Below are 28,000 nucleotides of genomic sequence, written 5' to 3'. Positions count from 1 at the left end.
GCCGCTGCACCCAGCGTTTATTCGCCGCCTTCCAGGCCAAGGCCGTACACGTGACACAAAGTGGGCTGGGGGCCCTGGGAAGCAGCACGCAGCTGCCTGAGCCTCCCCCCAGCAGCAGGCCCAGGCCCAGGCCGGAGCAGGAGCCCCACAAGCAGAGAGCAGCAGGGGCCGGCAGCCGGGAGCCACAGCACGGGCCCCGCTCAGGCGGCAGGGAGGGGCCTGGCAGGGGCCTCCAGCGCAGGGCCCCCTGCAACAAGCTGGGACCCCAAGCCAGGCCCCCGCCTCCACTCACTGGACTCCGCCAGGCCCCGGGGCAGCAGCACTTGCCTGGGCACGTGGCCAAGCTCCCCGAGCCCCCGTCTCCAGGAGCAGGATTGCGCCCGAGGGCCCAGCGCTGGGCTTTCCAACGCGGGGGCAGCAGCTCCGTGTGGCCGTGGGCAGGGCAGGGGCAGGGGCTGCGCACAGCAGGGCCCGGCGCCCGAGACACTGCGGCCCTGGGCCAGGCCAGCGGGCAGGGAGCCACAAGCACAAAGGCCTCCTCGTGCTCAAGGAGCCCCACGGCCGCTGGGCAGGGCGGTGCTCCGGCTCCCTGCAGGATCCAGCAGGGCAGGGCCCCGGGCCATGCACATCCAGCCCCCCGGGCCATGCACATCCAGCCCCCCACGGCCATGCACATCCAGCCCCCCCCGGGCCATGCACATCCAGCCCCCCCCCGGGCCATGCACATCCAGCCCCCCACGGCCATGCACATCCAGCCCCCCACGGCCATGCACATCCAGCCCCCCACGGCCATGCACATCCAGCCCCCCACGGCGCCCCCGCAGGCCCGGGAGCCAGGCGAGGTGAGCACCGTGCGGGAGGCTGCACAGGGACCCGGGAGAGCAGGCGACGCTGCACCCCACAGCGAGACCAGCTCCAGGCCCCACCCCCAGCGCAGATGAGCGCCCCTGGCCAGGAGCAGCCTTGGCAGCTGCTGGCCCCCCCAGGGCCAGGCTCTGGAGCCCCCTGCCTGGCGCTCACACGCGGGGGAGCGCTGGGGCCATGGTGCTGCAGGAGCCTGGCCCTGGCCCTGGCCCCGCAGGGGGGAGGGATCGCCCGGGGAGAGGGGCACAGGTCTCAGACGCTCTTCCTCCCACAGGGCCCCGTCACAGCCTCACCCGGGGCACCCACCCCTTGGCCCCACAGATATCCAGGCTCCGGGCGTGCTGGGGCCTAGGCCCACAAGAGCTGGCTCGGGGGGGGGGGGGGGACAGGAGAAGAGCTGGGACTGAACCTGCTCTCTGCTGTGGGGAGCCAGGGCCACTTTCAAACCAGCAGCTGGGGGGGGGTGGGGAAACCAGGCCAGGCCTGTAGAACCCAGCTGCAGCGCCCCCCCGGCACGCCCCCACTCTGCCCCAGGCCGGTACAGAGGGAGAAGGAACTGGCCAAAGGCCTCCTCAGCTCCTGGCCTGCTAGGGCCCCCACAGGAAGCCAGGCTGGCAGGCAGCAGGCCAGGCAGGGAGCTCAGCAAAGCCAGAAGAGAGTCAAATCAAATCTCACCCACCGAGCATGGAGGGACACGCTCAGCCACCCGCCTGCTGGGCCTGTCCCCTGCCAGGCTGTGCTAGAGCCAAGCCCCCGCTCTCCAGGCGTGCAGACAGCGTGGCGGCCCTGGTGCGCTGCATGGCCTGCCCCACTCTCCGGTGGTCGGGCGCCCTGCGTGCAGACAGCGTGGCGGCCCTGGTGCGCTGCATGGCCTGCCCCACTCTCCGGTGGTCGGGCGCCCTGCGTGCAGACAGCGTGGCGGTCCTGGTGCGCTGCGTGGTCTGCCCCGCTCTCCGGTGGTCGGGCGCCCTGCGTGCAGACAGTGTGGCGGCCCTGGTGCGCTGCGTGGCCTGCCCCGCTCTCCGGTGGTCGGGCGCCCTGCGTGCAGACAGCGTGGCGGTCCTGGTGCGCTGCGTGGTCTGCCCCGCTCTCCGGTGGTCGGGCGCCCTGCGTGCAGACAGCGTGGCGGCCCTGGTGCGCTGCGTGGCCTGCCCCGCTCTCCGGTGGTCGGGCGCCCTGCGTGCAGACAGCGTGGCGGCCCTGGTGCGCTGCGTGGCCTGCCCCGCTCTCCGGTGGTCGGGCGCCCTGCGTGCAGACAGCGTGGCGGCCCTGGTGCGCTGCGTGGCCTGCCCCGCTCTCCGGTGGTCGGGCGCCCTGCGTGCAGACAGCGTGGCGGCCCTGGTGCGCTGCGTGGCCTGCCCCGCTCTCCCGTGGTCGGGCGCCCTGCGTGCAGACAGCGTGGCGGTCCTGGTGCGCTGCGTGGCCTGCCCCGCTCTCCGGTGGTCAGGCGCCCTGCGTGCAGACAGCGTGGCGGTCCTGGTGCGCTGCGTGGTCTGCCCCGCTCTCCGGTGGTCGGGCACCGTGCGTGCAGACAGCGTGGCGGTCCTGGTGCGCTGCGTGGCCTGCCCCGCTCTCCGGTGGTCGGGCGCCCTGCGTGCAGACAGCGTGGCAGTCCTGGTGCGCTGCGTGGCCTGCCCCGCTCTCCGGTGGTCGGGTGCCGTGCGTGCAGACAGCGTGGCGGCTCTGGTGCGCTGCGTGGCCTGCCCCGCTCTCCGGTGGTCGGGTGCCGTGCGTGCAGACAGCGTGGCGGCTCTGGTGCGCTGCGTGGCCTGCCCCGCTCTCCGGTGGTCGGGTGCCGTGCGTGCAGACAGCGTGGCGGCTCTGGTGCGCTGCGTGGCCAGGCCCCGCTCAGATGGGCTTGTACAGCAGAGTGGTGACGTATTTCTTCTTGTAGCGGTGAGTGGCACTGAGCACCATCACGCCGTCCTGCAAGGGAACACGCTGAGCTGTGGTACCGCCACCCCGGGACACCCCCCGGCTGGGACAGCCCCACAGGCAGTGGGGCGAGGGCGGGAGACTAGCCAGGATGGGAGCGGAGTCACTGAGGCTGGGAACTGTCCTGGCACCAGTGGAGCTGCCTTGTGCAGCCAGAGCGCGGGCGGTGGAGGGGGCAGCACTGGGGCGGCGGCGCAGACGGATGAGTCCCGGTGGTAGATGCCGAGGGCCTCGCAAGCAGGCCGTGGGCGACGGGAGGGGCTGGCAGAAAGTGCGGGGCAGCAGCTGGGCCTAGAGCCGCAGAGACCAGGGCCCGGCCCAGCCCCCCCGCCCCCGGCCACCAGAGACCAGGGCCCGGCCCAGCCGTCTCCCCTCCAGCGGGCACTGACCACACCTCGGCCAGCCTGCAGGGCCAGCCCGGGGGAAGCCAAAGGCCCCGTCCGTCCCAGCTGCCTGCCAATCACTCGGCCGGGGCTGGCGCCGGCTCTTTGCCAGTCTGTGCCGCCGCGGGGAGGCCGGCCCTAACGGGTTAATTTAACGGGAGTGTTTCACTGACATCAAGTTGGCGGGCAGCTGCCAGCTCCCACGGGGGCATGGAGCCTTGCCCAGCACGGGCTCCGCCCTCAACTCCCCAGCCCCTCCTGATGCTCCAGGGACTCGTGTGGGGCGCCCTGCGGCGGACGTTGTGGGGCATTTCCCGCCTGTCCTGCCCGGGGAGAGGGGACACCTGTGCTTGGGTAAAGCTGCGACGCCGCCAGACCCACCATCTCCCAGGACGCGGGGGGACGCCGAGACCCATCCCAGAGTCTGGAGGGTCACCCCTGGCCGACAGGCCCGTGCAGGGCCTAGAGCTCAGTGGGGGACAAGGCAGCAGCTCAGGGAGCCCCCCTGCCACCGCAGCCCCCCAGGAGGCTCATCCACCCATCTGCCACACGGACCCCACAGGGCGCTAGCAGGCCCCAAGCCATGGAGCGGGGCCTGGGTGGCCTGCCCCGGCCGGAAGCCCAGCTCTGTGCCGGCGTCTCCGCAGCGCGCTCGGGCGCTGGGGCCTTCCAGACGCGTCCCAACACCCCCAGCAGGCGGGACGCACCTTAATGGAGAGGGCGTAGAGGTGGTTGAGCATGACGTGGTTGGGCTCCGGCAGCAGAGCTGGGTCGCACTGGAACAAGCAGAAGGGTCAGTCCGGAGAGGCCGACGGGCCGGGAGCTGCCACCCCCGCTCATTACGGGGCACGTGGCCCAGGCGTTCGACTGGACTCGGGGTTCGAGTTCCGCTCTCCAGAGCAAGGAGCCAGGGCTTGGTCCGGCCCTGGGCAGGGGACTGGACTTGAGGCCTCCCGAGGCTCCTGCCAGTCTAGTGAGCGATGGTTCTACGCACACGGAGACCCTGTCTGGCCCCAGGTGGAGCACTGACCCGCGGTGCCCTACAACACCCTAGGGGGACCCCGGCCCCCTTCCTGCTTCGGACAGCCTCTGCACTCAGCCCAACTCCCCTTGCTCCCGGCCAGAGGGGCGGCTGGACTCACCGAGATGTTGGTGTCCTTGTTGAGGATGACTTGGAGGAGGTGCGGAGGAAGGATGGGTGGGGATTTGAAGCGCTCCTCGGGGCGGTACACGTACATCTCCTGGCCATAGAGTCCTGGCGGGGAGCTAGACAGGTCTACGCAACACAGCAAGGCGAGTTAAAGGAGTCTGCCCAAAGCTCCAGCACCATTCCCTAGGGCCCGGGGCGGACTAGGGGCAGCCAGCAGGCTCCTTCTCGCACAAAGAACCCTGGGCCGGCCCAGGGCCTACGTATGCCACAGACACTCTCGGCTTCACAGCCTGGGCTGCAGCTTCCAAGGGGGATGCACCCGGGTGCCAGACCACGGGGTGGTCAGAGGCTCGCTGCGGGAGATGCACACGCAGCCGCACTGGGCATGGCCCGCATGGCGCGCTGTGCAGGACTCCGGCGCGTGCCTGACCCGAGCCAGCGCTCCAGGGCGGGCTGGAGAAGGGACCCAGATCTTTGCTGCAGTGGGAGCAGAAGGAAGCCGCAGGGTTTCGACAGGTGAGTCTCAGGGATTATTGTCCCAGCCAGCTGGTGCACACAGGAGCTTCTGGCTCCAGGAGGCGGTGAGATGTGCAAGTGTCCAATATGCCTGGAATATCTATTGCTATGGGCTTATTACAGCCCCCCCTCTGGTCACCCTTCCAGGAAGCCAGCAGCCCACCCCTGCTCCTCTCCGCAGCAACCAGGACCGCCAGCAGCCACCCCCAAGCATGCGCCAAACTGGAGCAGCAGAGCACGGGGCAAAATGGGCATCGCCACCGGGGGACCCCTTAGCAGCAGCTTCAATCCCGCCGGAAGTCGAAGGGCCCAGCTCTCAGGAAGGAGCATCCCTCGGCAGGAACGAGAGAATTCCCCTCTCGCCGGGAACGAGGAGCCCCAGGGGAGTGTCACACACAACTGGAAGGCAGCTTGGCAGCTCGTAACCAAAAGGGCAGATAGCGACTCGCCACGGTCCAACGCGGGAGCACTAAGAGCAGCTGCTCAGAGGGGCAAACGCAGAGTCTGGAGGGGCGCAGAAATGCACCACTGGGAGCAAGTCACACAGAGCCTCAAAACAGATCTCTTGGCATTGGAAAAGGTTCAGAGAAGGGCAACTAAAATGCTGAGCGGTTTGGAAGGGGTCCCAGATGAGGAGAGGTTAAAGAGACGGGGACTTTTCCGCTTGGAAAAGAGGCGACTAAGGGGGGACAGGATAGAGTCTATAAATCATGAGTGGCTGGAGAAAGTGAATAAGGAAAAGTTCTTGACTTGTTCCCATAATCTAAGAACGAGGAGCCACCAAATGAAATTAATGGGCAGCAGGTTTAAAAACAAATAAGAGGGTTTAAAAGAGAACTAGATAGATTCACAGAGGTTAGGTCCATCAATGGCTATTAGCCAGTATGGGCAAGGAATGGTGTCTCTAGCCTCTGTGTGTCAGAGGGTGGAGATGGCTGGCAGGAGGGAGATGGCTTGATCACTACCTGTTTGATTCACTCCCTCTGGGACACCTGGCACTGGCCACTGTGGGCAGACAGGGCACTGGGCTAGATGGACCTCAGGTCTGACCCAGCCTGGCCGCTCTCGAGAGCAGGGGACGTGCCACACAAAACGCACCTCGACAGGACGTCTCTGAGCTCTCCAGAGAATCCACCTTTAGCGCATCAAACACCTCGAAGTCCGACTTCTTGACGTGAATCAGGTTGTTGATGGTGCCCATCTGGCTGGTGACCACAGGCTGGAGAGAGAGAAGCCAATGATCCACTGACACGCCCTCGGCACGCTCAGTCACGCGCTTCCCCCGCCCGCCCCACCTGCCCCGACCCATGCACCCCTTAGCTCCCCCGCTGCAGCCGCCCACACTACCCAGCCGCGTGCCAGCCAAGGGGCGCAGGTCAAGCAGCTACGCCAGGGAGCCGCCTAAGGCTCGGGAAACCCTCCGCTGAAGACTGGTCTGAACACAGGCATGCCCCCTCCTCACGCCCCACCCTGCGCCTTCCTGGGCAAGCGCAGCTCGGCCCCCGCCCTCAGCTTTACTAATACTAGGGGCACTGCTGGCCCTCACCCCCCCCTTTTACAGGGCTGCGGGTTACCGGGGGTGTTATAGGACGGGCTACGTGGTCTGTTTGGGCGCACACAGGCCCTGCAGAATACGTGGATGGAACTGGTATTCTATTTCCTATCCCAGAATGCCCCCAGATCCCTCCTGCTCCCTCTGCCCAGGCAGTGCTAGGGCACGGCCACGGAGAGGCATTGGCTGGAGCGCCAGTGGATGGGCGCGGCCACGGCCGTGGGGAGGAATCGGCTGGAGCGCCAGTGGACGGGCGCGGCCACGGCCGTGGGGAGGAATCGGCTGGAGCGCCAGTGGATGGGCGCGGCCACGGCCGTGGGGAGGAATCGGCTGGAGCGCCAGTGGGTGGGCGCGGCCACGGCCGTGGGGAGGAATCGGCTGGAGCACCAGTGGACGAGCGCGGCCACGGCCGTGGGGAGGCATCGGCTGGAACGCCAGTGGGTGGGCGCGGCCACGGCCGTGGGGAGGCATCGGCTGGAGCGCCAGTGGGTGGGCGCGGCCACGGCCGTGGGGAGGAATCGGCTGGAGCACCAGTGGATGGGCGTGGCCACGGCCGTGGGGAGGAATCGGCTGGAGCACCAGTGGATGGGCGTGGCCACGGCCGTGGGGAGGAATCGGCTGGAGCGCCAGTGGATGGGCGCGGCCACGGCCGTGGGGAGGAATCGGCTGGAGCACCAGTGGGTGAGCGCGGCCACGGCCGTGGGGAGGAATCGGCTGGAGCGCCAGTGGATGGGCGTGGCCACGGCCGTGGGGAGGAATCGGCTGGAGCACCAGTGGATGGGCGTGGCCACGGCCGTGGGGAGGAATCGGCTGGAGCACCAGTGGGTGAGCGCGGCCACGGCCGTGGGGAGGAATCGGCTGGAGCACCAGTGGATGGGCGTGGCCACGGCCGTGGGGAGGAATCGGCTGGAGCGCCAGTGGGTGAGCGCGGCCACGGCCGTGGGGAGGAATCGGCTGGAGCGCCAGTGGGTGGGCGCGGCCACGGCCGTGGGGAGGAATCGGCTGGAGCGCCAGTCCTGGGAAGCAGGGGGCTGGGACGTGGCGGCCGGCTGGATGCAGAGGCCCACAGAGCTATGCCATTAGCCCGGAGCACACAAACAGCCCCAGCATGCTCCCAGCGCAGAGTGCTGCACCGAGCACGGCGGGGAGCAGGGGGCGCTGGCCAGCCCTCGCCAAGCAGGGAGACGTTGAACCGACCTAGCGCAGGGGGCGCTGACGCCGGACGAGGCTGAGCGGCAGACCCAGGGCACCTGGTGCAGGCAGCAGTGTTGGGCCCGCCCCTGCACTCGCTGGCCGCGGTCGGAAAGGGAGCAGTGCAGCGGGGGGACCGGAGAGGGCTGGGTCACTCCATTTCCCGCCAGCGAGTGCCGGGGTGGGCCCGGCCCCTGCTACTAGCCCCAGGCCTCCCTAGTCTCCAGGGAAGGGGCAGAGTGGAGGCAGAGCAGGGGGCTGGCGGGGCCCTGCCGAGAGGAGTGCTGGGGAGCCACGCAGCGTGGCGGGTTACCTCGGAAGGGTCGTGAACCCACTGGCCATCCACAAAAAACTTGTACTGGTGCTCGCCCTCGGGCAGGTCCAGAATAGCGACAAAGTCGTTGTGGCTGGCCGGAGAGAGGAGCAGGACAGAGCAGTTACAGAAACAGCACGGAGACGGCTCTGCCACCGAGTCACGCCACACAGCCCCAGCACCATGGCTCTGGCGCCGGAGCCCAGCCAGGATTCCTGCAGTGGCAAGAGACCCTCCCGCACAGACCAGTCCCACCCCGGCTGCCCCGGACACTCACCCGCAACCTGAGCCAAGGCAAGCGCAGGCCCGGCGTGAGGACACGTGTGGCACAGCCTGGATAACTCAGCAGCTTCTCAAACATTGCCAAGTGGTGCCTGACACTGGTTTGATGGGACTGGTGCAAGCAATTCCATCACTCCACTGGCAAATACGCCGGCAAGGATCCATGGAATCCTAGCACACTAGACCTGCAAGGGACCTCGTGAGGCATCGAGTCCAGTCCCTGTCCTCATGGCCGGACCCAGCACCGTCTAGGTCACCCCTGGCAGGTGCTCTGAAACATCTCCAGCGATGGAGACTCCACAACCCCCCGGGGCAATTTATTCCAGTGCTTCCCCACCCCGACAGGTCGGACGTGTTAATACCAAAATCACCAGGCCAGACTAGTGCTGCACGGAACTAGGGACGTTCCCGTGGTTTTGTTACCCAGCCCAAGACCCTGAACTGATGAATTTCTTGAAGGTCGGGTTTTGCCACGGCAAACGTTATAACCATCTTCATTTCACTTGCAACGCTGCTGGCTTTCCAAGCGACACAGGCTGCTAAAGCCACGACCATGTCCCGGTCTGCGCAAAGGCCGCAAGGCCAGGGAGAAGTCTAGGAGAGTGGCTGGTTGCATAAGTGACGTAACCAGCGTGTCTCTCACGCGTCACGGTGGCTTGTGCAGAGGCTGCCGGCGCAAGGCCATACCTTTTGATGAGCGGGATCTTGGCACTCCAGTTGTTGAAGGACCCAGAGATGAAGACCTCCTTGCCTCCGTCAGCCCAGCGGATGACAGTGGGACGAGCCTGCTGCGAAGGCTTGACCGACTCTTCCAGGTCATGCTGCCACGACATAAACTCCTTCTCGCCGGCAAGCTGCACGAAGGAAACGAGCCAGCTCACGGCCTCGCCATGGCGCAGACCCAGCGAGGATCAGGGCTGCCGGTCCCCCCCGAGTCTCAGCTGGGGAGCTTCAGCTGCATTGCATTGTTATTGCGGAGCGGAGAGAACATTCCTCAGCCGCGGGCGAGCTGGAGTCAATCCCTGGTTTCTCCGTCCAAGTAAGTGACACAGCCTTTGCGCCACTCCCCTCCCCTCTCCGTTCTCTGGACCTTCTTCTAACCGGGCCCCTTCTCCCGCTGCCCTTTGGCTTTGATCGGGGTGCTCTATGTGCACCGTCGTGCCTGTGCACCGACTGTAGTGGGGCAACCCGCATGCACCGCAGGGTAGCCAGGCATTGCCAACAAAACCCACTGACTCCGATCGGCTACAACACGAGCTCAGCAGAGCCACCAACACAGTGGCCTGAATCGTTGGTCACGACCCTGCCGGGATGGGGAATGGGACAGAGGGGCCAGCCCATACCTTGGAGTCCAGAGTGCTGAAAACATTGGGGTCGTCAGTGCTGCCCACCATGATCTTGTGGGGGTGCTCCTTGCTGGAGTGGGTGCTGCTGGCCCCATCAGAGCGGTGCGATTTGGAGCCATGGCGCTCCCCAGACAAGCGGTCGCTGGTGGTGTTTCCCATGGCAGCGCTGCAGCCGACTGAAGGAGAGGAGGGAAAACAGAGCCCCCGTGCCCACTGAAGGAAGGAAACTCGGTTTTCCAAGCCCGGCAGTAGAGCGATTTCAGCCCGTCACAGCAGCAAGACCCCTCTGCCCTAATGAAATAGCTGCAGGTTGGCCCATGGGATTCCTAGCCAGCGTGCTGAGAGAGCTTGGCATCAAGTGAAAGTAATTAGATACCCACGCCAGCAGAGATGTACCCTAGAGCCTCGTTCACTTGCAGACGGCGCAGAGAAACCCTACACCCAGCAAAGACACAGCCGCTCCTGGAGTGAGGGCGACAGCTGTCTGACAGCCTGTGGCAACACCTCTCCTTAGCAACTGTCCTGCAGAGAAGAAGAATCCTGCTCCAAAATGAAACTGACAGGGAGAATTTAAGGAGATGGAACAGAATTACTCAGGCTGGAATTTGGTCAGGACTCCGGAGCACACACCTGGGTGCCTGTGAGCTCTACTAGTCACAAACGGGATGCTGCTACAGCGCAGGCATCTCCTAACCCTTTACCAATCACAGTAACAGCAGTGTCAGGCTAGCAGCTGAACCACAGCAAACGGGAGTCTACTGAAGCACTGAACCATCGGAGACAAGGAGTCCTGTGCACCTTAGAGACTAACAGCTGTACTGGAGCATAAGTGTTTGTGGGCACGAAGTGGGGCTTTGCCCACGAAAGCTTGTGCTCCAATACATCCGTTAGTCTCTAAGGTGCCACAAGACTCCTCGTTGCTTTTGCAGATCCAGACTAACACGGCTCCCCCTCGGATACTTGGAACCATCAGAGGTCTCTAGCTGGCCATCTAGGTGCAATCTGTCAGAGTGCAAAACCGGATTCTGGCTGCAACTGTCTCTTCCAGAGGTGGGCACAGCCTGTGCTGTATTTGAAAGAACTGGTCTCAACAGACGAGTCACTGACTTGAAAGAAATACACTGGGAAGGACTGACTCACTCATTCCAAGCAATGAACCCTCCCTCCCCCCTTCTGGTAAGAAACACAGCAGGCTCAGCAACTGGTACAGATCCCGACAGTTCTCCCACAGACTTCCAATAGCTAATTGCCTCGTTTTTTACAATTGAGTTTGAAGAGAGGCTACATTTCAGTTGTTAGGGTTGCTTTTAAATCTACTTTTCTTCACAAAGAACTCCCCGGTAATTAGCTAAGTATCGTTACAGAAAGTGACAAGGCGCCACTAGCGGCGATGTTGTTATTGGCTTCCTTTTTTAAGAGACTTGCCGAGTCACCGTACTGACCAACTTCATTATGTTACCTATTAAACAATGATTATATGACTGGCTGTGGCAACCAATCACCTATGAAGAAGCAGCGGGGAGAGAGCAAAGGCTAGTAGTGAAACACAGGTCAGACAGTTCAGGGCTGAGCAGCTGTAACAGGACACACTGGCCATTTTCCAGTGTCCTGGGAGCATGCGATTTCGAGAGAAATTCTAGCCTCTCTGGGAGTAAGACTGAAGCAATACTTCCACCACAAACTACATGCTGACTAACTTTTTGCTAAATCTATCTAACCCTGCTGGAAATTCCACAGGAATCAATTTACAGGAAGGCAGAATTTTTCAGGAGATATAAGGTGCAAGATGTAATTTTTTTTCACTTGACATAATTCCTAAACAATTCAGATTTAGTAAAGCCACATTTATTCTAATAGTCAGTCCAGCCCAGTACAGACAGCTGCTTCAGCAAGGACTATTTCGTTCTCAAGTGCTGTTTTTCAGGTATTTATAGCGTACGGATATTCTGCGGTGTTCTGAGCACGTGCCAATTTCAGAGAGCTAGGAATGACAGCAGGGCCATGTGTGCATGCTATGAAGCTCAGAGGACAAACCTGGGCTGACTTCCTAAGTACATCGTCAATTCTATTTCCATCTCTTCCCCTGATTAGTCTTAACACCATGTGCCCTTGTAGACCACTTCACAAACACTATTTACTCAGCTCTCACAACAGCTCTGAAAGTAGATAAGTGAATCTTTCATTGCGCACCAGTTGCTGTATCAGATACCATGATCCGTAATTGCCGGGGGAGGGGTGTGACTCAAAAAGCGTAAGGCCAACACTTTCCGACATATCCAGTGCAGTCAGCTCACCCCAGCGAGAGTCCTCTGTAGCTATCGCTTATAGTGGGTCCTCCAATGAAACAAGCAATACTGGCAAAAGGCCTCTGCCGGCGTGCAAACCAAAGCAAACCCACCACAGCCCGACTGGTACAGCTATGCCGACAACACTGACGTGCAGGCCGGGCCTGAGTTTGGAAGCCTGGGTTGAGACAGCACTTCTGAAAGTCAGGCTGAAGGACTCTGAGCACTGCACCGTCCCACCCCATGCACAGAGCCATGCTCTCTGCAGATGGCGGAGGTTCCACTTGGCCCTTTACCACGCGGGGGAGAGTGGGAGGTGTCCTCTGCTACACACAGAAAGGGTGGCCAGAGCTTCCCTCCATGTATCTGCTTACAGAGCCCCCATCACACGGGTATCACGCTCAGGAGACCTGAGTTCTAGAACCAGTTCTGCTGAAGGCCTGATGGGTGACTTTGGACAAATCACTTCCCCCATGCCCTGCCTCAGTTTCCCCATCAGTAAAAGCAACTGCCCATTTCTTAACACGCTCAGGGGTAATGAAGAATGCGGAATCACAACCAGGGATTGGGGGTTTTAAGTGACCGTGTCCCCCGAGGTGGGGAAAGTCCCCACCCCCGATGCACCGGGGCGGAGTAGGTGGGGGAGGGCGACTGTTCCCACGCCCCAGTGCATGGGGGGGCAGACAGGGGAGGGGACAGAAAGGAGGGGGGCGGTTCCCACCCCCAGCCCATGGGGAGAGGGGCAAGCAGGGGGGCAGCCAGGATAAAGGGGGGTGTTCCCGCAGGGGGAGGGCCAGGCGGGGGGGGCTGTTCCCGCGGGGGGGGAGCCAGGCGGGGGAGGCTAGGCGGGAGGGGCTGTACCCACGGGGGGGGATCAGGCGGGAGGGGCTGTACCCGCGGGGGGGAGCCAGGCGGGAGGGGGGGTGTCCCCACGGGGGGGCAGGCGGGGGGCTGTTCCCGGCGGCGGGGGGCAGGCGGGGGGGGGCTGTTCCCGCGGGGGGGGGCAGGCGGGGGGGGGGCTGTTCCCGCGGGGGGGGGGCTGTTCCCGCGGGGGGGGGCAGGCGGGGGCGGGGCTGTTCCCGCGGGGGGGGGGCAGGCGGGGGCGGGGCTGTTCCCGCGGGGGGGGGCAGGCGGGAGGGGGGCTGTTCCCGCGGGGGGGGGCAGGCGGGAGGGGGGCTGTTCCCGCGGGGGGGGCAGGCGGGGGCGGGGCTGTTCCCGCGGGGGGGGGCAGGCGGGGGCGGGGCTGTTCCCGCGGGGGGCTGTTCCCGCGGGGGGGGGCAGGCGGGGGCGGGGCTGTTCCCGCGGGGGGGGGCAGGCGGGGGCGGGGCTGTTCCCGCGGGGGGGGCAGGCGGGGGCGGGCAGGCGGGAGGGGGGGCTGTTCCCGCGGGGGGGGGCAGGCGGGGGCGGGGCTGTTCCCGCGGGGGGGGGGGTCTCCCCCAGTACCTGGCCCGGCCCCGCTCCGCTGCCAGAGGCGCCGGCCGGCGGCCGCTCTCGAGCCGGGCTGCGCGACGCTCTGGGCGACGCCCCCCAGCTCCTCTATGGCCCAGGAGCGCAGCTCGGCCGCCCACGGGCGCTCTGGCCTCGCGCCGCGTCTCTATGGCTCTCTGCGGGGCGCGGGGCCGGGGGCCGCCATCTTGCTTGAGGGCGGCGCGGCTTCAATCCCGTGGCAGTCATGGCCGATGGCGGCCATCTTAACCGAGGGCAACGGCTTCACCCCGCTGGAAACAATGCGGGGGGGCGGCCATTGCGGCTAAGGGCAGAGGGGGCGGAGCTGGGAGGGGGCAGGTCCAGGTTCGTCTGTCCCTGCGCTCCCAGCCAGCAGGGCGCCCCCCCCCCCCCGCAGTGGGGAGCGCCGGCAGCTCCCGCCGGACCCGGGAAAGGCCCCCCAGGGTGTCTGGGCGCAGTGCGGGGGGGGGGGGGCTGGGCGGCCCCCCCAGGGTGTCTGGGCGCAGTGCGGGGGGGGGGGGGCTGGGCGGCCCCCCCAGGGTGTCTGGGCGCAGTGCGGGGGGGGGGGGGGCTGGGCGGCCCCCCCAGGGTGTCTGGGCGCGGTGCGGGGGGGGGGGTCTGGGCGGCCCCCCAGGGTGTCTGGGTGCGGGGGGGGGGGGTCTGGGCAGCCCCCCAGGGTGTCTGGGTGCGGGGGGGGGGGTCTGGGCAGCCCCCCAGGGTGTCTGGGCGCGGTGCGGGGGGGGGGGGTCTGGGCGGCCCCCCAGGGTGTCTGGGCGCGGTGCGGGGGGGGGCTGGGCGGCCCCCCAGGGTGTCTGGGCGCAGTGCGGGGGGGCTGGGCGGCCCCCCAGGGTGTCTGGGCGCAGTGCGGGGGGGGGGGCTGGGCGGCCCCCCAGGGTGTCTGGGTGCAGTGCGGGGGGGGGGCTGGGCGGCCCCCCAGGGTGTCTGGGCGCAGTGCGGGGGGGGGGGGCTGGGCGGCCCCCCAGGGTGTCTGGGCACGGTGCGGGGGGGGGCTGGGCGGCCCCCCAGGGTGTCTGGGCACGGTGCGGGGGGGGGGCTGGGCGGCCCCCCAGGGTGTCTGGGCGCGGTGCGGGGGGGGGGGCTGGGCGGCCCCCCAGGGTGTCTGGGCACGGTGCGGGGGGGGGGGGGCTGGGCGGCCCCCCAGGGTGTCTGGGCACGGTGCGGGGGGGGGCTGGGCGGCCCCCCAGGGTGTCTGGGCACGGTGCGGGGGGGGGGGCTGGGCGGCCCCCCAGGGTGTCTGGGCGCGGTGTGGGGGGGGCTGGGCGGCCCCCCAGGGTGTCTGGGCACGGTGCGGGGGGGGGGGGGCTGGGCGGCCCCCCAGGGTGTCTGGGCGCGGTGCGGGGGGGGGGGCTGGGCGGCCCCCCCAGGGTGTCTGGGCACGGTGCACGGGGGGGGGGGGGGGGTTGGCCACACGGCAGCCAGACACTGCAGGCTTGTGGATAAGCACCGCGATCTGCGGGGAGGGGTCCCCGGGGGCCAGCCTGCGAGGGGGGCTCCGAGTCCCCACGAAACCCGTGCTTGGGCCGCCCTGATGGGGGAGTTCCTCCTAAGTTAATATTGTCCCAACGAGCGGGAGAGGGGGGGCTGCACCCATCTGAGCCTTCCCTGGTTAAGGGGGAGCCCTCAGAGCCAGGCCCCCAGAGCCCACGACACCCCCTTTTACTAGCTGAGATGTTTGCTGCAAAGGTGTGAAACTGAACATTAGGAAGGGCCAGGCTCGGGGCTTTGCACCATGGAGGAAGCTGATCAGAACTACGCTTGGGGCAAGGCAGTACCTGTAACAAATACCTTAGTGCATTGAGCTTCCCTGGCCTGTTTTATGTTGCTTAGTGACTTATTTGGTTCTTTGTGCTTTTACTTATAACTACCGAATAAACTTAATAACATCACTTGTGTTTATTAATAAACTCTCTGTAAACGTTACCAGGGGAGGGGACAGCTGTATGCACCTCTGCTTACAGAAGGAAGAGGACGCATAAGGAACAACGCGCGCTTAGCCCGTATAAACCTTAATGCAGAGTGAGACGGATTCATCCGGGGTTCCGGTCTGTGTCACTGCTGGAGCAGGCCGGAGGGCTGGGCTCAACAGGACAGAGAAAAGGGAAGGCAGGAAGTCTGGCTCGGGTATTCCAGTGACGGTCACTTGGGGATCTCTGTGACCGGACCAGCCTGTTACACTGGGAACTTCCCAACACCTGGTACGACACCGTCTACTGAGATCAGTCTGGCTAGCACCACGGTCCTTAGGAGGCTGTGTGTGTTTGGTGACAACGACGAGCCACTTCATTTCCTCCAAAAATCTCAGCCTCTCCTCATCCCCCCTTGGTCCCAGATAGACACGAGCCAGGCTTTGCATGAGGCCGGAGGGTAGGGCTGGCCGCCAGACCAGCACAGGACAAGCATTGCAGGCCTGCCAGCTAGCAGAAGGGTTTCTCTGGGAAGGGCCCATGGAAGGATCCCATGTCGATGGAGAGGGTTACTGGGACAGGCTGAAGTAATGGCAGTCAATGCACAAAAGCAGACAGACCAAATGAAATAAAGCAGATCAACAGATCCAGATAGCAGCAGGGCGCTTGCTTTAGCTTCACGTGAACCCCTGTGGGCTGCTGGGACAAACCTACCTGGAGCCAAAATCCTCCCTGGCCAGGGATTCTACAGAGCTCAGAGCCTTCCCCCGCCTCAGGCCTCCATCTCCTCCGCGTGAGAGGGGCCGAGTCCTTACACAGCCATTTGCCCCTAGATCCGCCCCTGCTACAATGCAGCTGGAGCTGCGGCTCCCCTCGGGGGAAGGAGAAGCGCAGTGGAGACTGGGCCTGCCTGCCTGCTGGAGTGGATGCACACACGCAACCCCCATGGCTGGACTGGGCGCTGGGTTGCTCTGCAGAGACCAGGGAACCCAAGAGAGCACCTGTGGGCAGGGAGCGGTTCTCAGCTACACGGAGAGGAAGCTGGTTTCTGGCTCTCTCCAACGGGCCTGAAACGGCCGTGGAGTCCTGCTCCGATCCAGTGAGCACTCCAAACTGCAGCAAGCATGGGAGCTGGGAGACGACAGAGCCCACAAGCCCCTCCTGCCCTTGAGGCCGGAGAACAGCCATGGCTCGATTTGCCAGGGACGCCCCCCAGCCCAACTGCGAAGCAGCCAGCAGTGCCGGCAGCCTGCCACTCGCTCTCCAGCCACACGGCCTGAACCAGGCCAGGGGAGACTTTGGGGTGGGGTGGGGGGGGATTTCTCTGGTTAGATCTCTTGTTGTGCGGTTCCAAAACAGGGCTTGAGTGGGCTTGACAGGCCTTGTGCACCCTTTGTATCTGCATCAGAGCCAGTGTACCCGACGCTGAGGGCAGGCGTGCCTCGCGGAGGTAGCTGACCGCAGAAATTCCCGTCCTAGGCCAGGAAAGAAGGCAAACCATGAACTGGGCTCACGGCTTGAACAACAACACTTGGAAATAAGCAAAAATTACAGCAGCTAAAGCAACAATGGGAAAAATCCACAAGTAGCGAGGCTCCAAGGTACGCGTATCCTTAGCTAGGACTCTGGTTTTCAGAGGCTTAATAATCCGTTCTCGCTGGCTCAGGATGGAGTTCCTGGCTCCATCCCACTTCCCTGGCCCTCGCAGGCGGTACTGGTACGGCGTGCAGGGCCCAAAGAAAACCTCCATGGCCAGCTTTGGATCCGTGAGGAAGAGCGACAGCAGCTTGGGCTGGACTCCGGCCAGGCAGGCCACTTCATCCATGTACGGGACGTAATCCGCCTGAAGGGTGTATCGCTGGCTCTTCACATACCTGCAAGGAGAGAGAGAGGCGCAGGTGTCTCTGGAGTCTGGGCAAAGGCTGATCGTCCCGACCAGGAAATGACATGGCTCAGGGGCCAGCAGCCTCGATCCCTCTGTGAAACACGAGGAGAAGGGACGCGCCTCTGCCCCTTAGCAGGCTAGACGACTGCCACTCACTGCAGCATGAGAGCCTCTTTCTGTTCCCTGACGGACTGAGAGAAACTCACCCCTGCACAGAGATCCCTTGGGCTGTAATCATCTTACAATAGGTTTCAGACATGTGCCTCTGTCTGTCTGGCAGTCCGTCTGTCCAAGAACCCCTCCTACACGGTCAGAGCTAGGACCACCGAATGGGACAGGCAGCTTCCTTTTATCCTGACTTAAAGCAAGGTCAGGGTTTGGTTGTGCCAGGACAAGGGGATGTGCCTGGAATGGGATTGTTTCTCATAGAATGGACAGGGAGGGGTCTGGCAGAAGGGACCGTTCTACTGCAGAATGACCACTGGGGGGCAGCAAGGGGCCAGAGATAGGGACTGCTGTAACCCCAGCAGGAGGCAGGGGTGGAGAAAGGGACAGCTATCTCCTATGTATTTCAGAAAGTTTGTCCGTTTGTGTGACTGTTTGTCTGTGTGTCTGTCTGACATGCACCCTCCCCTGGCTGTGCCTGCTGGCGCTGCAGCGGCCATGGAGAGGCACTTCTCACCTGGCCCCGAGCTTCTGCGGTGAGGGAGGGCTGGGGTTGTCCTGTCTCCCGAGGGCAGCCTGCAGACTGACCCCCTCCTCCCTAGCACCACCCCAGAGCAGTGATCCCAGTGAAGAAAAACAAAACACTTATTTGAGCTAAGGACCCGAGCAACACCTGGCAAATCGTCTAGCTGGGGCATAAGCGGCATGTTGATCTTGCGTGCGGGCTGGGGGTGAGTTTCACCTCATTCTCCCCAGGAGAGCTGGATACATTCAGCTTTGGCCGGAGACTGACTCTGTCTTCTGCTTCAAATCTTTATGTGACACTTCCCCATATGACTCAGCCCTCTCTGCCTCAGGAAAAGTTAAGGCTAAGCCTCCTGAAAATTAAGTTGCTGCCCAGTGCTTAGCAGCAAAGTAAATGAACACCCGGCCAGCCACAGAGTTGTCCACACTTGCAGATGTAGCTTGAGTTGCATGCTGTTCCTAGGGGCTGGAGAGTCAAGGGTTTTACGACCTCGTGATGGCGTGTTTAATGTGAGCAGTTGCTGCCCTTATTCAGCATGTCTGACTTCTTCCGTTCTCCTCAGCAGACTGAAGCCAAGGAATGCCCTCAGTCAAGATGGCCACCATTCCCCTTGCAGATTTTTTAGTGGTACGGCCTGTTCCTGGCATAGAGCATGTCCGGACCCACTGGGAGCAATGGAAGCCAGGCAGACATCAGTGAACAGAGCTGCCTCTGTGCGGCCAATAGGTAGGGAAAGTAGAGGGGGCAGGAGGAATTGGGGCGAACAGCCGTGCGGGACGGGATTCTATAACAAGAACAAGGCAGGTGGATAAGCCCCCTCCCCCAGCCCTTTCCCTTGTCTCCAGTGCAGTAGCACCCTTCTCTGGTCATGACGTACGACCGCGGGAGGCCTGGTGCGTGGGTGCATGGAAGGCAGCGGCTGTTGACAAGGTCCCCGTGCGGAGAAAGGTGAGCAGAGAGGGAAGCAGCGACGTGGGTGGGAAGTGGCTGCCCGGGAGCCTCCCAGCATGCCCAGTGGTTACCGAGCCACATCACGGTTCCTACCGTTTTGCCATTTCCTCTCTCTTGCGGGCAATGTCGGCCTCCATGTCGCTGGCAGAAGGCAATCCGCTCAGCCCTGGCAGAGAGAGGGAGTCAGGAGGGAGAGCCACCAGGTGCGGTCGGACACGGAGCGCACAGCTCCAAGGCAGAAAGCGCAACAAGGAAAAGACAAAACGCGCCAGGGAAACGAGCGTTGTTTCTGCCCCTGCCCCCACCTAAACCCTGCAGCAAACCGGCTCCCGTGCCCCAGGGACCCTGGCCATTCCCCTCGGGCTCCTCTGCATCACAAAGAGGCAAAGGCGTGGCCAAGCCGCCTGTCACTTGGAGGCGAGCAATGGCAGATTCTCCACCTGGAGAGCCCTGGCTTTAGGATCTCCGGGGGCAGCTCAGTCCCGACTGTGCCCAGCAGGCACTAGCCTAGTGCCACGTTTGGGGTCACGTACCTTTGAACACACGCGTGGCCCAGCGAGCCTGGAGTTCCGCAACGGGCATGACAGCCCCCAGTACCTGGATGAGGCCAATGAAAGCCAGAGTTGGCTTCTCCAGCTGCGGGGGGAAGGTGAATTTATACAGGGAGACCTGGTTGTCCATCACGCTGACACAGTCCCGGAGGAAGGGGAAAGAGAAGCTGTAGCCCGTGGCGAAGACAACCACGTCAATGTCCTCCTCTCTGGTGCCGTCTTCAAAGATGGCGCCGGTTTCGGTGAACTCCCGGATGTTGGTTTTCACCAGCACCTTGCCGGAGATGATGCAGTTCGGCAGGTCGTCGCTGAAGGTTGGGTGCTGGCTGGAGAACCTGCATGGCACAGAAATGGCAAAGTCCTTTTGGGCGGGAGGAGAACACGGGATGGGCAGGACACCTCGGGGTATTCAGACCATCCTGCTGCCTGTGCAGGCTCGTTCCATGCAAAGAATTCTAGTGTGTGGTCCGGTCCACACCTCCACCACATCATCTGAGGCAAGGGCTGCCTTTCGCCTGGTCCCTTTTAGATAGTCAGCCTAAAGGATCTCCCTCTCAAGGCTGCGTCGACACTAGCACTTATGCCTGCAAAACTTTTGTCGCTCAGGGGTGTGAAAAAACACCCCCCGCGATGCTTGTTTTGCTGGCATGCACACTTGTCTCATCCCAGTACCACTCTGTGTACTCCCACAGAGCGCGCAAAGTCATTCCTCCCCTTGCTTGGCATTTGCATCCCTCAAGGCTCTTTGTACCCACAGAGCTTCTGGGCGAGTTAGTCTGTCGCAGGAAAAACTTACGAAACAACAAAGAGTCTGGTAGCAGATGGCTGGAGTGTGGGATGTCCAGAACTAAGAATAAAAATCATTATTCAATTATTCTTGGGTCTGGACACCCAACACTCCGGTCATCTGAAGAAGTGGGCTGTGCCCACGGAAGCTCATGATGCTATCGACATGTTTGGTTAGTCTGTGACGTGCTCCCAGACCATGTGCTGTTTAAGTTTTCCCTGTATCCAGAGAGATAGGCATGTTCTGGAGGGTAGCCCTGGGGAAAGAGCTAGGCCCAGGCGAGGCAGATACTTAGAGCCCTGCATGGATACAGTGTTCGTCCCCACGCCTCTAATCTACCCACGACGAGCGAGCAGGGATCCGTGGGTTTGCAGGGCTCTACAAGCGCTCCAATTTGGCCTGTCAGTCGCCACGAGAGCTGGGTCCCTGGCGACAGTCAGAGATTGGCTCGAACCCAGGCCTAACGGGAGTGTCTAGCTGCAGGTTTGCCTCCGCCCTTCCATTTTGCCTTGGTGGGGCCTGTGACTTTGCCCCCCCCTCCAGGGCTGGTCACGTCCCAGCTCTCCGCTCTCCTGTGGCGTCCGGGTGCAGAGAGGTAAGGCGGCTGCTTGGGGAGGATGGACGTGACCCTCCCTCTCGCGAGCGCCACAGCTCACCTGTGTGCAGGCTGCAGCCCGTAGAGGGCATGGTTGAATTTGGCATTCAGTTTCTTCTCTGAGAAGTAGTTAAGCAGGGGGAGAGGCGCAATGCGTCTGAGGGATTCCTCATAGCGAGTGACATGAATTGTGTCAATGGGGTACCCTTCTTCTCCAACCCGGCCGAGTATCCAGGCGCCCCGCCTCGTGCTGAGGAAGACCTGAAGGAGGGAGAAAGAGGAGCCGTTGGGAGCCGTGGGCTGTCAGCGAGCAGGTCTCCCCAGGGGGCGAGTGGCTCACATCCCGATAGTCTCCTAACCCGGGCGTCGTCACGCCTCTGTCCAAACCGGCCTTGGAAAAGGGTCCGAAAAGGGCAACAGAATGCTGAGGGCTTTGGAACGGGTCCCATGGGAGGAGAGATTAAGAGGACTCGGCTGCTGAACCAGCGCATGACCCACAGTGACACCCCCTCACGCCAACCTGCTCTGCTGTGTGGCTGAGCTCCACGGCCAGGTCCGTTCCCGAGCTGCCAATGCCGACCACGACGACCCTCTTCCCCGAGAACTCCTGGGGCTCCTTGTAATCCCGGCTGTGGAGAAAGCGGCCTTTGAACGTGTCGATCCCTGCCAGGAGAGAGCGGAGCAGCTGTGGGTGGGCCCCAGGCCCCCGGCACTGCCCGGGGGGTCCGAGAGACAAGGGGACAGCAGGGTTGCCGGGGGCCCTGTCCGTATTCCTTGTGCCTCGGCGGGAGCTGCACGCACAGCACCTAGACAATCCAGGAGCTGGAAAATCCCTCCCCTCGCCGTGGGACTTGCGATGTCATCATCCTGCTTGTTCTCCGGCCCTTCCCCGGGATGGACGGGGACCCCCGATTTCCAGTGCCAGGGACAAGCCGAAAAAAACCGTCTTCAAAACGCCGTTCAGGACTGTACGGGAAATGAAGCCGACGTGGGCCCAAGCCAAGCGCTCCCCCCCTTTGCAGGTCCCCTCTAAAGCCCAGGTCCTGGAGGACACTGGCCTGTGGATGACACTGCTCGGGGGGGCAGCATGAGGCTGTATTTGGCCTGGAATCCGCTTTTCCTTGCTCACAACATCTGCGCCCCACTTCACTGTACCCCTCGGCCCACACGCACCACGGGGCTTTTGTGGCAGTGTTGGGAATCTCCTTTCACTTGTCAGTGTGGCATGGGTACCTCCCCTTACACCTGCCAATAGCCACCCTGCGCCACAGGCCACCACACCGAAATCTTCCACTCGAATGTTGTTTGACGTTGTGTTTTCAACTGGCCCGGGAGGCCCGGCGGGGTACTGGCTGCACTGTGAGGTCTCCCTGACCTCGTGGCCTGCAGCGCGCGACTTACTGGAAATGTGGAAATATCACTTCCAAAATCTCCTGCCTTCTGAGCGGCCCTAACTCGGAGGGGTCTTGTAAACGCCTCCTCCAGGGTCCAGGCCTCCAGCACAGACCTGGGCACCCACCAGGAACCTCCGCAGACCTACTGCTGCCCCGGGCCACAGGAAGGGAGGGAGGACTGGAGGTTGAAGGGAACGTGTGGAGAGGCAGAGACACCGACAGGGTTACTTGTTACTTTTGCTCTCCGTGAGGTACCTGGGAAGGAGGCCAGCGGCAGATGGGCGTGGGTGTGGTGGCCGGTGCAAACCATGACCCCATCGAAGACGGCCGAGTCCTGCTTCCCCTCCGTCTCTGTGACCACGTCCCACTGGCCCGAGGTGGAGAAATCCGGGCGCTTTGTCACGCTCACCACATTGGTCTGGAAGGAAAGGGGCAGTCCCAGACCTGGCGCCCGGACACTTCGCCCGCTCCCCCGACGCTAGCCACCACCCTGTGCCCGCCTCAGCCAGGCAGCACGAGCCCGGCTGGGACCAGCCACAAGAGGGCCAGCTGGGCTCTGCTGGGTTTTGCCTCGTGGCTCCCCCAGGCTCCCCGGCTCCCCCAGCGTCTGGGGCTGCAGCAACTCTGGGAGCTGGGCTATAACATCCCAGAACAGCCCCTCCGGCTCTCCCTGCTCCATGAGCATGAGCGGTTTCCTCATGGGGGGATTTTTCCACCCAGACCCGCAGGCAGGCTCGCACACTGTCCGAGCCCTGTTCGCGGCCGGTCCGCTCACCTGGAAGCAGACGTGTCTCAGGAGGCCGAAGCGCTCGGCGTACATGCGGAAATACTCCATCACTTTGGAGTGGTGCATGTAGTTGGGGTAATCCTCCGGGATGGGGAAGTCACTGAAGCACATCATCTCCTTGGAGGTGTTGATGATGACGGATTTGTAGATGCTGGCCCTGCCCTCTTCGGGATTCTCCTGCAGGAGGGGGAGGACATCACAGAGCGTTACACTGGCCGTGCGGCCTGCTGAAGAACTAAAGCGCTACAAGAGAAACCGCCAGAAATACTGGCTGTGCCGGCAGAAGTCGAGGTGACAGTCGTCTCTCAGGGGTGCCGTTGTCACGGGGCACTGGCCCGGGGTGCAGCGGGAACACAACGACACTTCTTTATGTGTCCTTTAAATCCCCTATGAGGACGAGAACTACAAGCGCCCGGAGCAAAGAGATCTGAGCCCCTTAAACTTACAAGAATTACAGGGGAAACAAATGCCAGTGACTTTAGGAAGGGATCGTAAAACATAGCTGGCTGGCTGGCGTCATTCCCAGTCCTTAGAATTATTGGCGCTGGTTTCTAGTCCTTCCTCAGAAAAACCATGTCTTCGATTTGACTGTTATGCCAGGTGCCGAAATCACAGAGCGATGGTAGAAAGAATCGAAGGCCTTGTTTTCACTGCCGGAAGGCGGCGAGTTGTTTACCTCAGGCCCAGGGAGACTAATGTGCCTGAGGTTTTCTCTACGTAAATGCCCTGTAAAGACCAGGCATTTTAGTTTGACCAGGAATTGAACGTGGTCTCTGGAGAGGGCAGAGCGCTACTGACCTCCCAGGAAATCTAAAACTCCGGGTCCTCCCTGTCTTGGCCTGCACAGGCTTAGTGATGCTGAGGCAAACAGGGGGCTTTTTCCAGCCGCGAAGACAAGGCCTGACTCGGTGAAGCTCGGTGCCTACCAGGGCGCTGCTCACACAGGTACACGTAGGGTGCCCAGTTGTGGCTGGTGGATTCCTGCGGGTTTCATCACAAAACATAACCCCGAATTAAAGATTAATCTTTAACTTCCGGAGACTCGGGCAAACCTGGAGGGTGAGAGCCCTCGGGACGCTGCCCCAGCTACGGCTCCACTAATGTGCTTGCTGATAAGGAAATCTGGCCATGAACATCACTGTAAAGCTCAGAGGAAACTGGGCCCCGCGGGTCTAAGCTGAAAGGGGCAGCAGAAGCAGATCGGCCGTGTGTGTTAAAACCAGAGGGGGTCTCCTTCCACGTGCACCGTCTTTCGGGCCTTGTGGACCTTGGTTACAGCTCTGCAGGCTCCCGCAGGCATCGGGCAGGGGCTCGGGCTGCAACAGCCCTTTTCGCCGCGACCCCGATCATACAGCTGCACCGGGGCTCCAGCAGGGCTAACTCTGGGGCAACCTAGCTGGTGTTCGCAGAGGTTTGTTCAGCTCCCTGGCGCGGTGGGGTCTGACACCCGGCTCCTGGCCCTCGATTGTTTTCTGCTCGGCCGGGCTGGCCCAAGGGTTTTTGGCACTGTAGGCAAACTATGACTTTGGCATCCGCCTGCCCCAGATTCAACAGAGAGAAAAATGAGCGGTGTAGAACGAAGTGTTGCCTTTATTTACGTGCCATTCGAAATAACAATGTCCGAGTACAAATACATATTGGTTTTGATTTTTTTCTACTTTTCCTCAATCCTAACACAATTATACTGCCGGCCCCGAGGGTAAACCAGCCGGAAGCTGACACCTCCAAGTTTTAACCATTTTGACTTGTACACAGTGATTCCGGTGAGTGCGCTAAAAAGTTGCCTTTCACTCTTCCTTCCAAAAGAGCTGCTGTTGGGGAAGTGGTGAAAGCCTTTATTCCTTGGCACTGAACGGAGTCTGGTTTTCAGTTGTAGCCCTTTTGCACTGGGCCATGGATTTGCGTACACGCTGAGAGCTTTGCAACCTTCTTTAAACCTGTTACCGAGTCCCACCCACTACAGTGTCTTTGTGGGCACAGCACCTTCGGCATCACAGCGAGTCACACAGCAGAACAGCTGTTGCCAGAGCCCGCTTCCAGGCGGCAAACCCGAGACACACTTGAACTGTGTTTCCATGCCCATCTGCGCGCCGCAATGTGAAACAAACAACAGAGCTCGGCGTCTGGCGATGGTTCACTGTGGACAAGCACGATATTGGATACGTTCGTTTCTGAGCGAGAACATGTTCATAAATGTTCTAAACAGAGAAAAAAAATTCCCTTCTGTCTAACCTGGCACCCCTTAAGGCTTGGGATCTCCCTATGCCAGGGGTGTCCAAACTTTTTTCAAAGAGGGCCAGATTTGATGAAGTGAACATGCGTAAGGGCCGACCATTTTGCCTGACATTCTTTGAACCATTAAAATTAAACGCAAATTAACTATTTTATGCAAAGTTTATTGCAAACGGCATACTTTTCATTTCATCACATGGATGACAAATCTAAACAGGTGTTAAATCACTCTGCCTTTCATATCTGAAGGCCAGATGAAAAAAAAAATCCAGGAAGCTGAAATATATGTCAGGAACATTGTAAAGAACATGACATATTATTGGTAATAAAGGTTGTCTGTCAACTTTTAAGTTCAAAAAATATGAACAGGAACATAACACCAAGTATACATGTTGTGTCCAAATATATTTACCAACTGACATTAACTGAGATTTTACAATGTATTCATCTCAATACATATGGATTCGTTGGGGGCCATAAAAGATAGATATTGCCAAATTACCTGTGGGGCCGTATTAAACCGGAACACAGGCCGCAATTGGCCCGCGGGCCGGACTTTGGACATGCCTGACCTATGCGGTGGGGCCGGCCCTGCTTCCAGGCAGCGGCTGGAGCGTGCCGAGAAACGCTGGTGGACAACGTCCCCCGGGGCGAGTGTGGACACGCCTTCACTTCCACCGTGCGCAGCGAGAAACTAGAACCCACCTCAAATCTCCAGAGCCCCCCGATGTCGTGGCTCCTCTCAAAGCAGGTGGGCTCCAGCCCCTCATCCAAGCAGCATTTAACGGAGCTCAGCCCACAGACGCCGGCTCCAATCACCGCAATCCTCTTGCGCGCCATGCTGCCGGCCTCTCGGCGCTGGGTCTGCCGCCAGGGACGGGGGGACCTGCGGGCGCAGCTCAGAGCCGAGAGTCGCATGCGCTGCAGGCGGACGGGGCTGAGCTCTTAAGCAGAGCGAAGCAGCGAGGGGTGGGGCACGATAATTGCTACCTTGGCAGACAGGATTGACCGGGTTCCCGCAGCCGCCCTGAAGCACATCCACCCCACTGCATCCTCCCCAGGAAATGGGGGCGCTGCCATCACCCCCCACCTGCCATTAACTCTTCCCCCATCCCCCCCAAAGAGATCCTCTCTCCTCCAAGTCCCCCACCAGCTCTGCCCACACATCTGTTCCGCCCCCCAGGCCCGTCATCCAGCAGTGCCCCAAGAAAGCCTGTCTCGCTCAGTTCTGCCCCACAGCCCATCAGCCCTGCCCCGGGGCCCTCCTGCTACGGCCTGTAGCACGGCAGCTTTCTGGGGCACTGCTGAGAGGATCCAATCAGGGCAAATTACAGACCCTCCTCTCTAAGGCCCCCCGAGGGCTCCGGGGAGTGAGAGGCCTCCGCATGGCGAGTGACGCGGAGCAGAGACCCCGGCCCCAGGACAAGGGCGGAGAGGTGCGAGGTGGGGGATAAGCTGCCGTCGGAGGGAGCTAAGTGAGGCGCTCGGACGCCAGGAGAGGAGGTTCACTGGAGCGTGGCTGGGGCACCAGGCTGGCCTGAACGGCCAGGTCCCTGGGTTCACCTACGGGCTTCCTGGGCTGGGTGCCAGGGGGCTAATGAATCCGCCTGTTCTGGGGAGCTGTGTCCCCGAGGCGTGGGCCAGTCTCTCGCAGGAATCTGGCTCCGCCGGACTGGCCCAACAGAGCTCACGGGGTGAACAGGGTCGCCAGATGGTTCAACAAAAATCCCGCCACACCTGCCGTTCCATCCCGTCTGGCTGGGAACGCGCCCCACACTCCTAGTGTCTGGTCTAGTGTCTCCCTTTGGTTCCCGGCCAGAGAGCTCCAAGGCTGGACTGTCCGGTTCAAAAGCGGACCCTGGCAGCCCTAGGGGAGAAGCAGGAGGATGGAAGTCAGAGCGCGATGAGGCTGCATGGCCTACTCTGGGGACCTCGGGGGATCTGGCACGTCCAAGGGGACCGTGAAGAGCGGGGGCCTGGCACCGGTCCTGGGGATCCCTGATGCGCGGTACGTTCAAGGCCCCTGGACTGAAGCACGAGGGCAGAGCAGGGAGCCGGCTGCAGGCGGGCGGCAGAGGCAGCTGGCCCTAGCGCTCCAGAATGCCAGGCGGACAGACGCAGCACTAGGGACGGGGCTCTCTCCTGCCATCTCTTGGGGACCCGCGGGCACTGACAGCGCGCGAGGCTCCCCGTGCACCCTCGCTTCCAGGCAGTTCCGAGCTCTTGGAGCCAGACAGAGGGAGAGAAATTCCTTCCTTGCGTAAATGGTGAGAGACTCGTGCCTGAGGTGACTAACCACGGCGTGACGATTTCATGTAAACCTCCCAGGTTCCCCGGGTTCTATTCCCGGGACAAGCGGCTCAGTATGGATATGTCCGAGGCGCCTCTTTCAGTCTTACGGCGGATGCGCTGTAACACGGCACATTCCAGTTCTCCACACACCCAACTGTGGCCCTAAGAACTGAAGCAGGCCCGCTGTGTGTACACGCCAAAGGCTATGTCTACCTACAGCTGTTTCGCGGTAGTTCGGGGAGGATATGCCGTATTTGTAAGTATGCCAGCACCAAAGAGGGCAAGTCCCGGCAGGACGACGGCGTTGCGGCCAGCACCTCTCTAAGTCATGCCAGGTCAAAATGTGACTGTCAGTACTTATTTATGCGGCACTTTAACAACACTGCCACACCAAGGTTTGTGTCTTCTAGCAGCGCGAGAGATATTTAAGGGAAACAGGTGCCAGCACCGTGGTTGCTCCAGTAAAGCAGGCCCAAGTCCCCGGTGGGCTCTTAGCAGCCACGTGTGACAGTGGAGGAGGGGCTGTTCCTGGCCGGAGAGCGTGCGAGTGTAGGGAGGGTTACAATGGATTTCTGCTAAAGGTGCAGGGAGGCCACAGAATCCAGAGGAGCAAGTGCACGCTGGTCTTCATTTCCTACGCAACCGAG

The 28,000-nt window shown here is 62.0% G+C and overlaps 2 protein-coding genes across 4 annotated transcripts; both read right to left on the bottom strand.

The window, feature by feature from the left end:
* PRKAB2 (protein kinase AMP-activated non-catalytic subunit beta 2) lies at window positions 1-13,419 on the bottom strand. Of its 2 annotated transcripts, XM_075916328.1 has the most exons (8): window positions 13,261-13,419; window positions 9,530-9,708; window positions 8,874-9,040; window positions 7,905-7,998; window positions 5,947-6,067; window positions 4,325-4,458; window positions 3,890-3,958; window positions 1-2,790 (listed from the first exon to the last, which is right to left on the bottom strand). In XM_075916328.1, exons 2-8 carry the CDS (start codon window positions 9,689-9,691, stop codon window positions 2,713-2,715), a joined length of 825 nt encoding a protein of 274 aa, XP_075772443.1. In that variant the 5' UTR covers window positions 9,692-9,708; window positions 13,261-13,419; the 3' UTR covers window positions 1-2,712. The 2 variants fall into 2 exon arrangements, with proteins under 2 accessions (XP_075772443.1, XP_075772444.1); XM_075916329.1 differs by lacking the exon at window positions 13,261-13,419 and having other exon boundaries at window positions 9,530-9,823.
* Window positions 13,420-15,162: 1,743 nt separating this feature from the next.
* LOC102458541 (flavin-containing monooxygenase 5-like) lies at window positions 15,163-25,939 on the bottom strand. Of its 2 annotated transcripts, none has more exons than XM_006128807.4 (8): window positions 25,767-25,939; window positions 22,818-23,006; window positions 22,298-22,460; window positions 21,169-21,311; window positions 20,710-20,909; window positions 19,249-19,601; window positions 18,809-18,881; window positions 15,163-17,062 (listed from the first exon to the last, which is right to left on the bottom strand). In XM_006128807.4, the coding sequence occupies exons 1-8, from the start codon at window positions 25,899-25,901 to the stop codon at window positions 16,699-16,701; spliced, it is 1,620 nt and encodes a 539-aa protein (XP_006128869.2). In that variant the 5' UTR covers window positions 25,902-25,939; the 3' UTR covers window positions 15,163-16,698. The 2 variants fall into 2 exon arrangements, with proteins under 2 accessions (XP_006128869.2, XP_075772447.1); XM_075916332.1 differs by lacking the exon at window positions 25,767-25,939 and adding an exon at window positions 23,628-23,873.
* Between the last annotated feature and the right edge of the window lie 2,061 nt (window positions 25,940-28,000).

The sequence above is a fragment of the Pelodiscus sinensis genome, unplaced genomic scaffold (assembly GCF_049634645.1).
Source record: "Pelodiscus sinensis isolate JC-2024 unplaced genomic scaffold, ASM4963464v1 ctg121, whole genome shotgun sequence".
Classification (NCBI taxonomy): domain Eukaryota; kingdom Metazoa; phylum Chordata; order Testudines; family Trionychidae; genus Pelodiscus; species Pelodiscus sinensis.
Note: the sequence above shows the minus strand (reverse complement) of the source record. Positions and strands in the feature narration are given on the sequence as shown.

Bases quoted from the DNA above. Each gene is read 5' to 3' on its own strand.
- LOC102458541 (XM_006128807.4), bottom strand. From the start codon at position 25,901: ATGGCGCGCAAGAGGATTGCGGTGATTGGAGCCGGCGTCTGTGGGCTG. The intron at 22,461-22,817 runs GTGAGCGGACCG...CTTTCCTTCCAG, and splicing joins TGAGACACGTCTGCTTCCAG to ACCAATGTGGTGAGCGTGAC. The intron at 18,882-19,248 runs GTACGTGACCCC...TCTCTCTGCCAG, and splicing joins GGCCACGCGTGTGTTCAAAG to GGCTGAGCGGATTGCCTTCT.
- PRKAB2 (XM_075916328.1), bottom strand. From the start codon at position 9,691: ATGGGAAACACCACCAGCGACCGCTTGTCTGGGGAGCGCCATGGCTCC. The intron at 9,041-9,529 runs GTATGGGCTGGC...TCCTTCGTGCAG, and splicing joins TCAGCACTCTGGACTCCAAG to CTTGCCGGCGAGAAGGAGTT. The intron at 4,459-5,946 runs GTGCGTTTTGTG...TGTGTTGCGTAG, and splicing joins CTCAGAGACGTCCTGTCGAG to ACCTGTCTAGCTCCCCGCCA.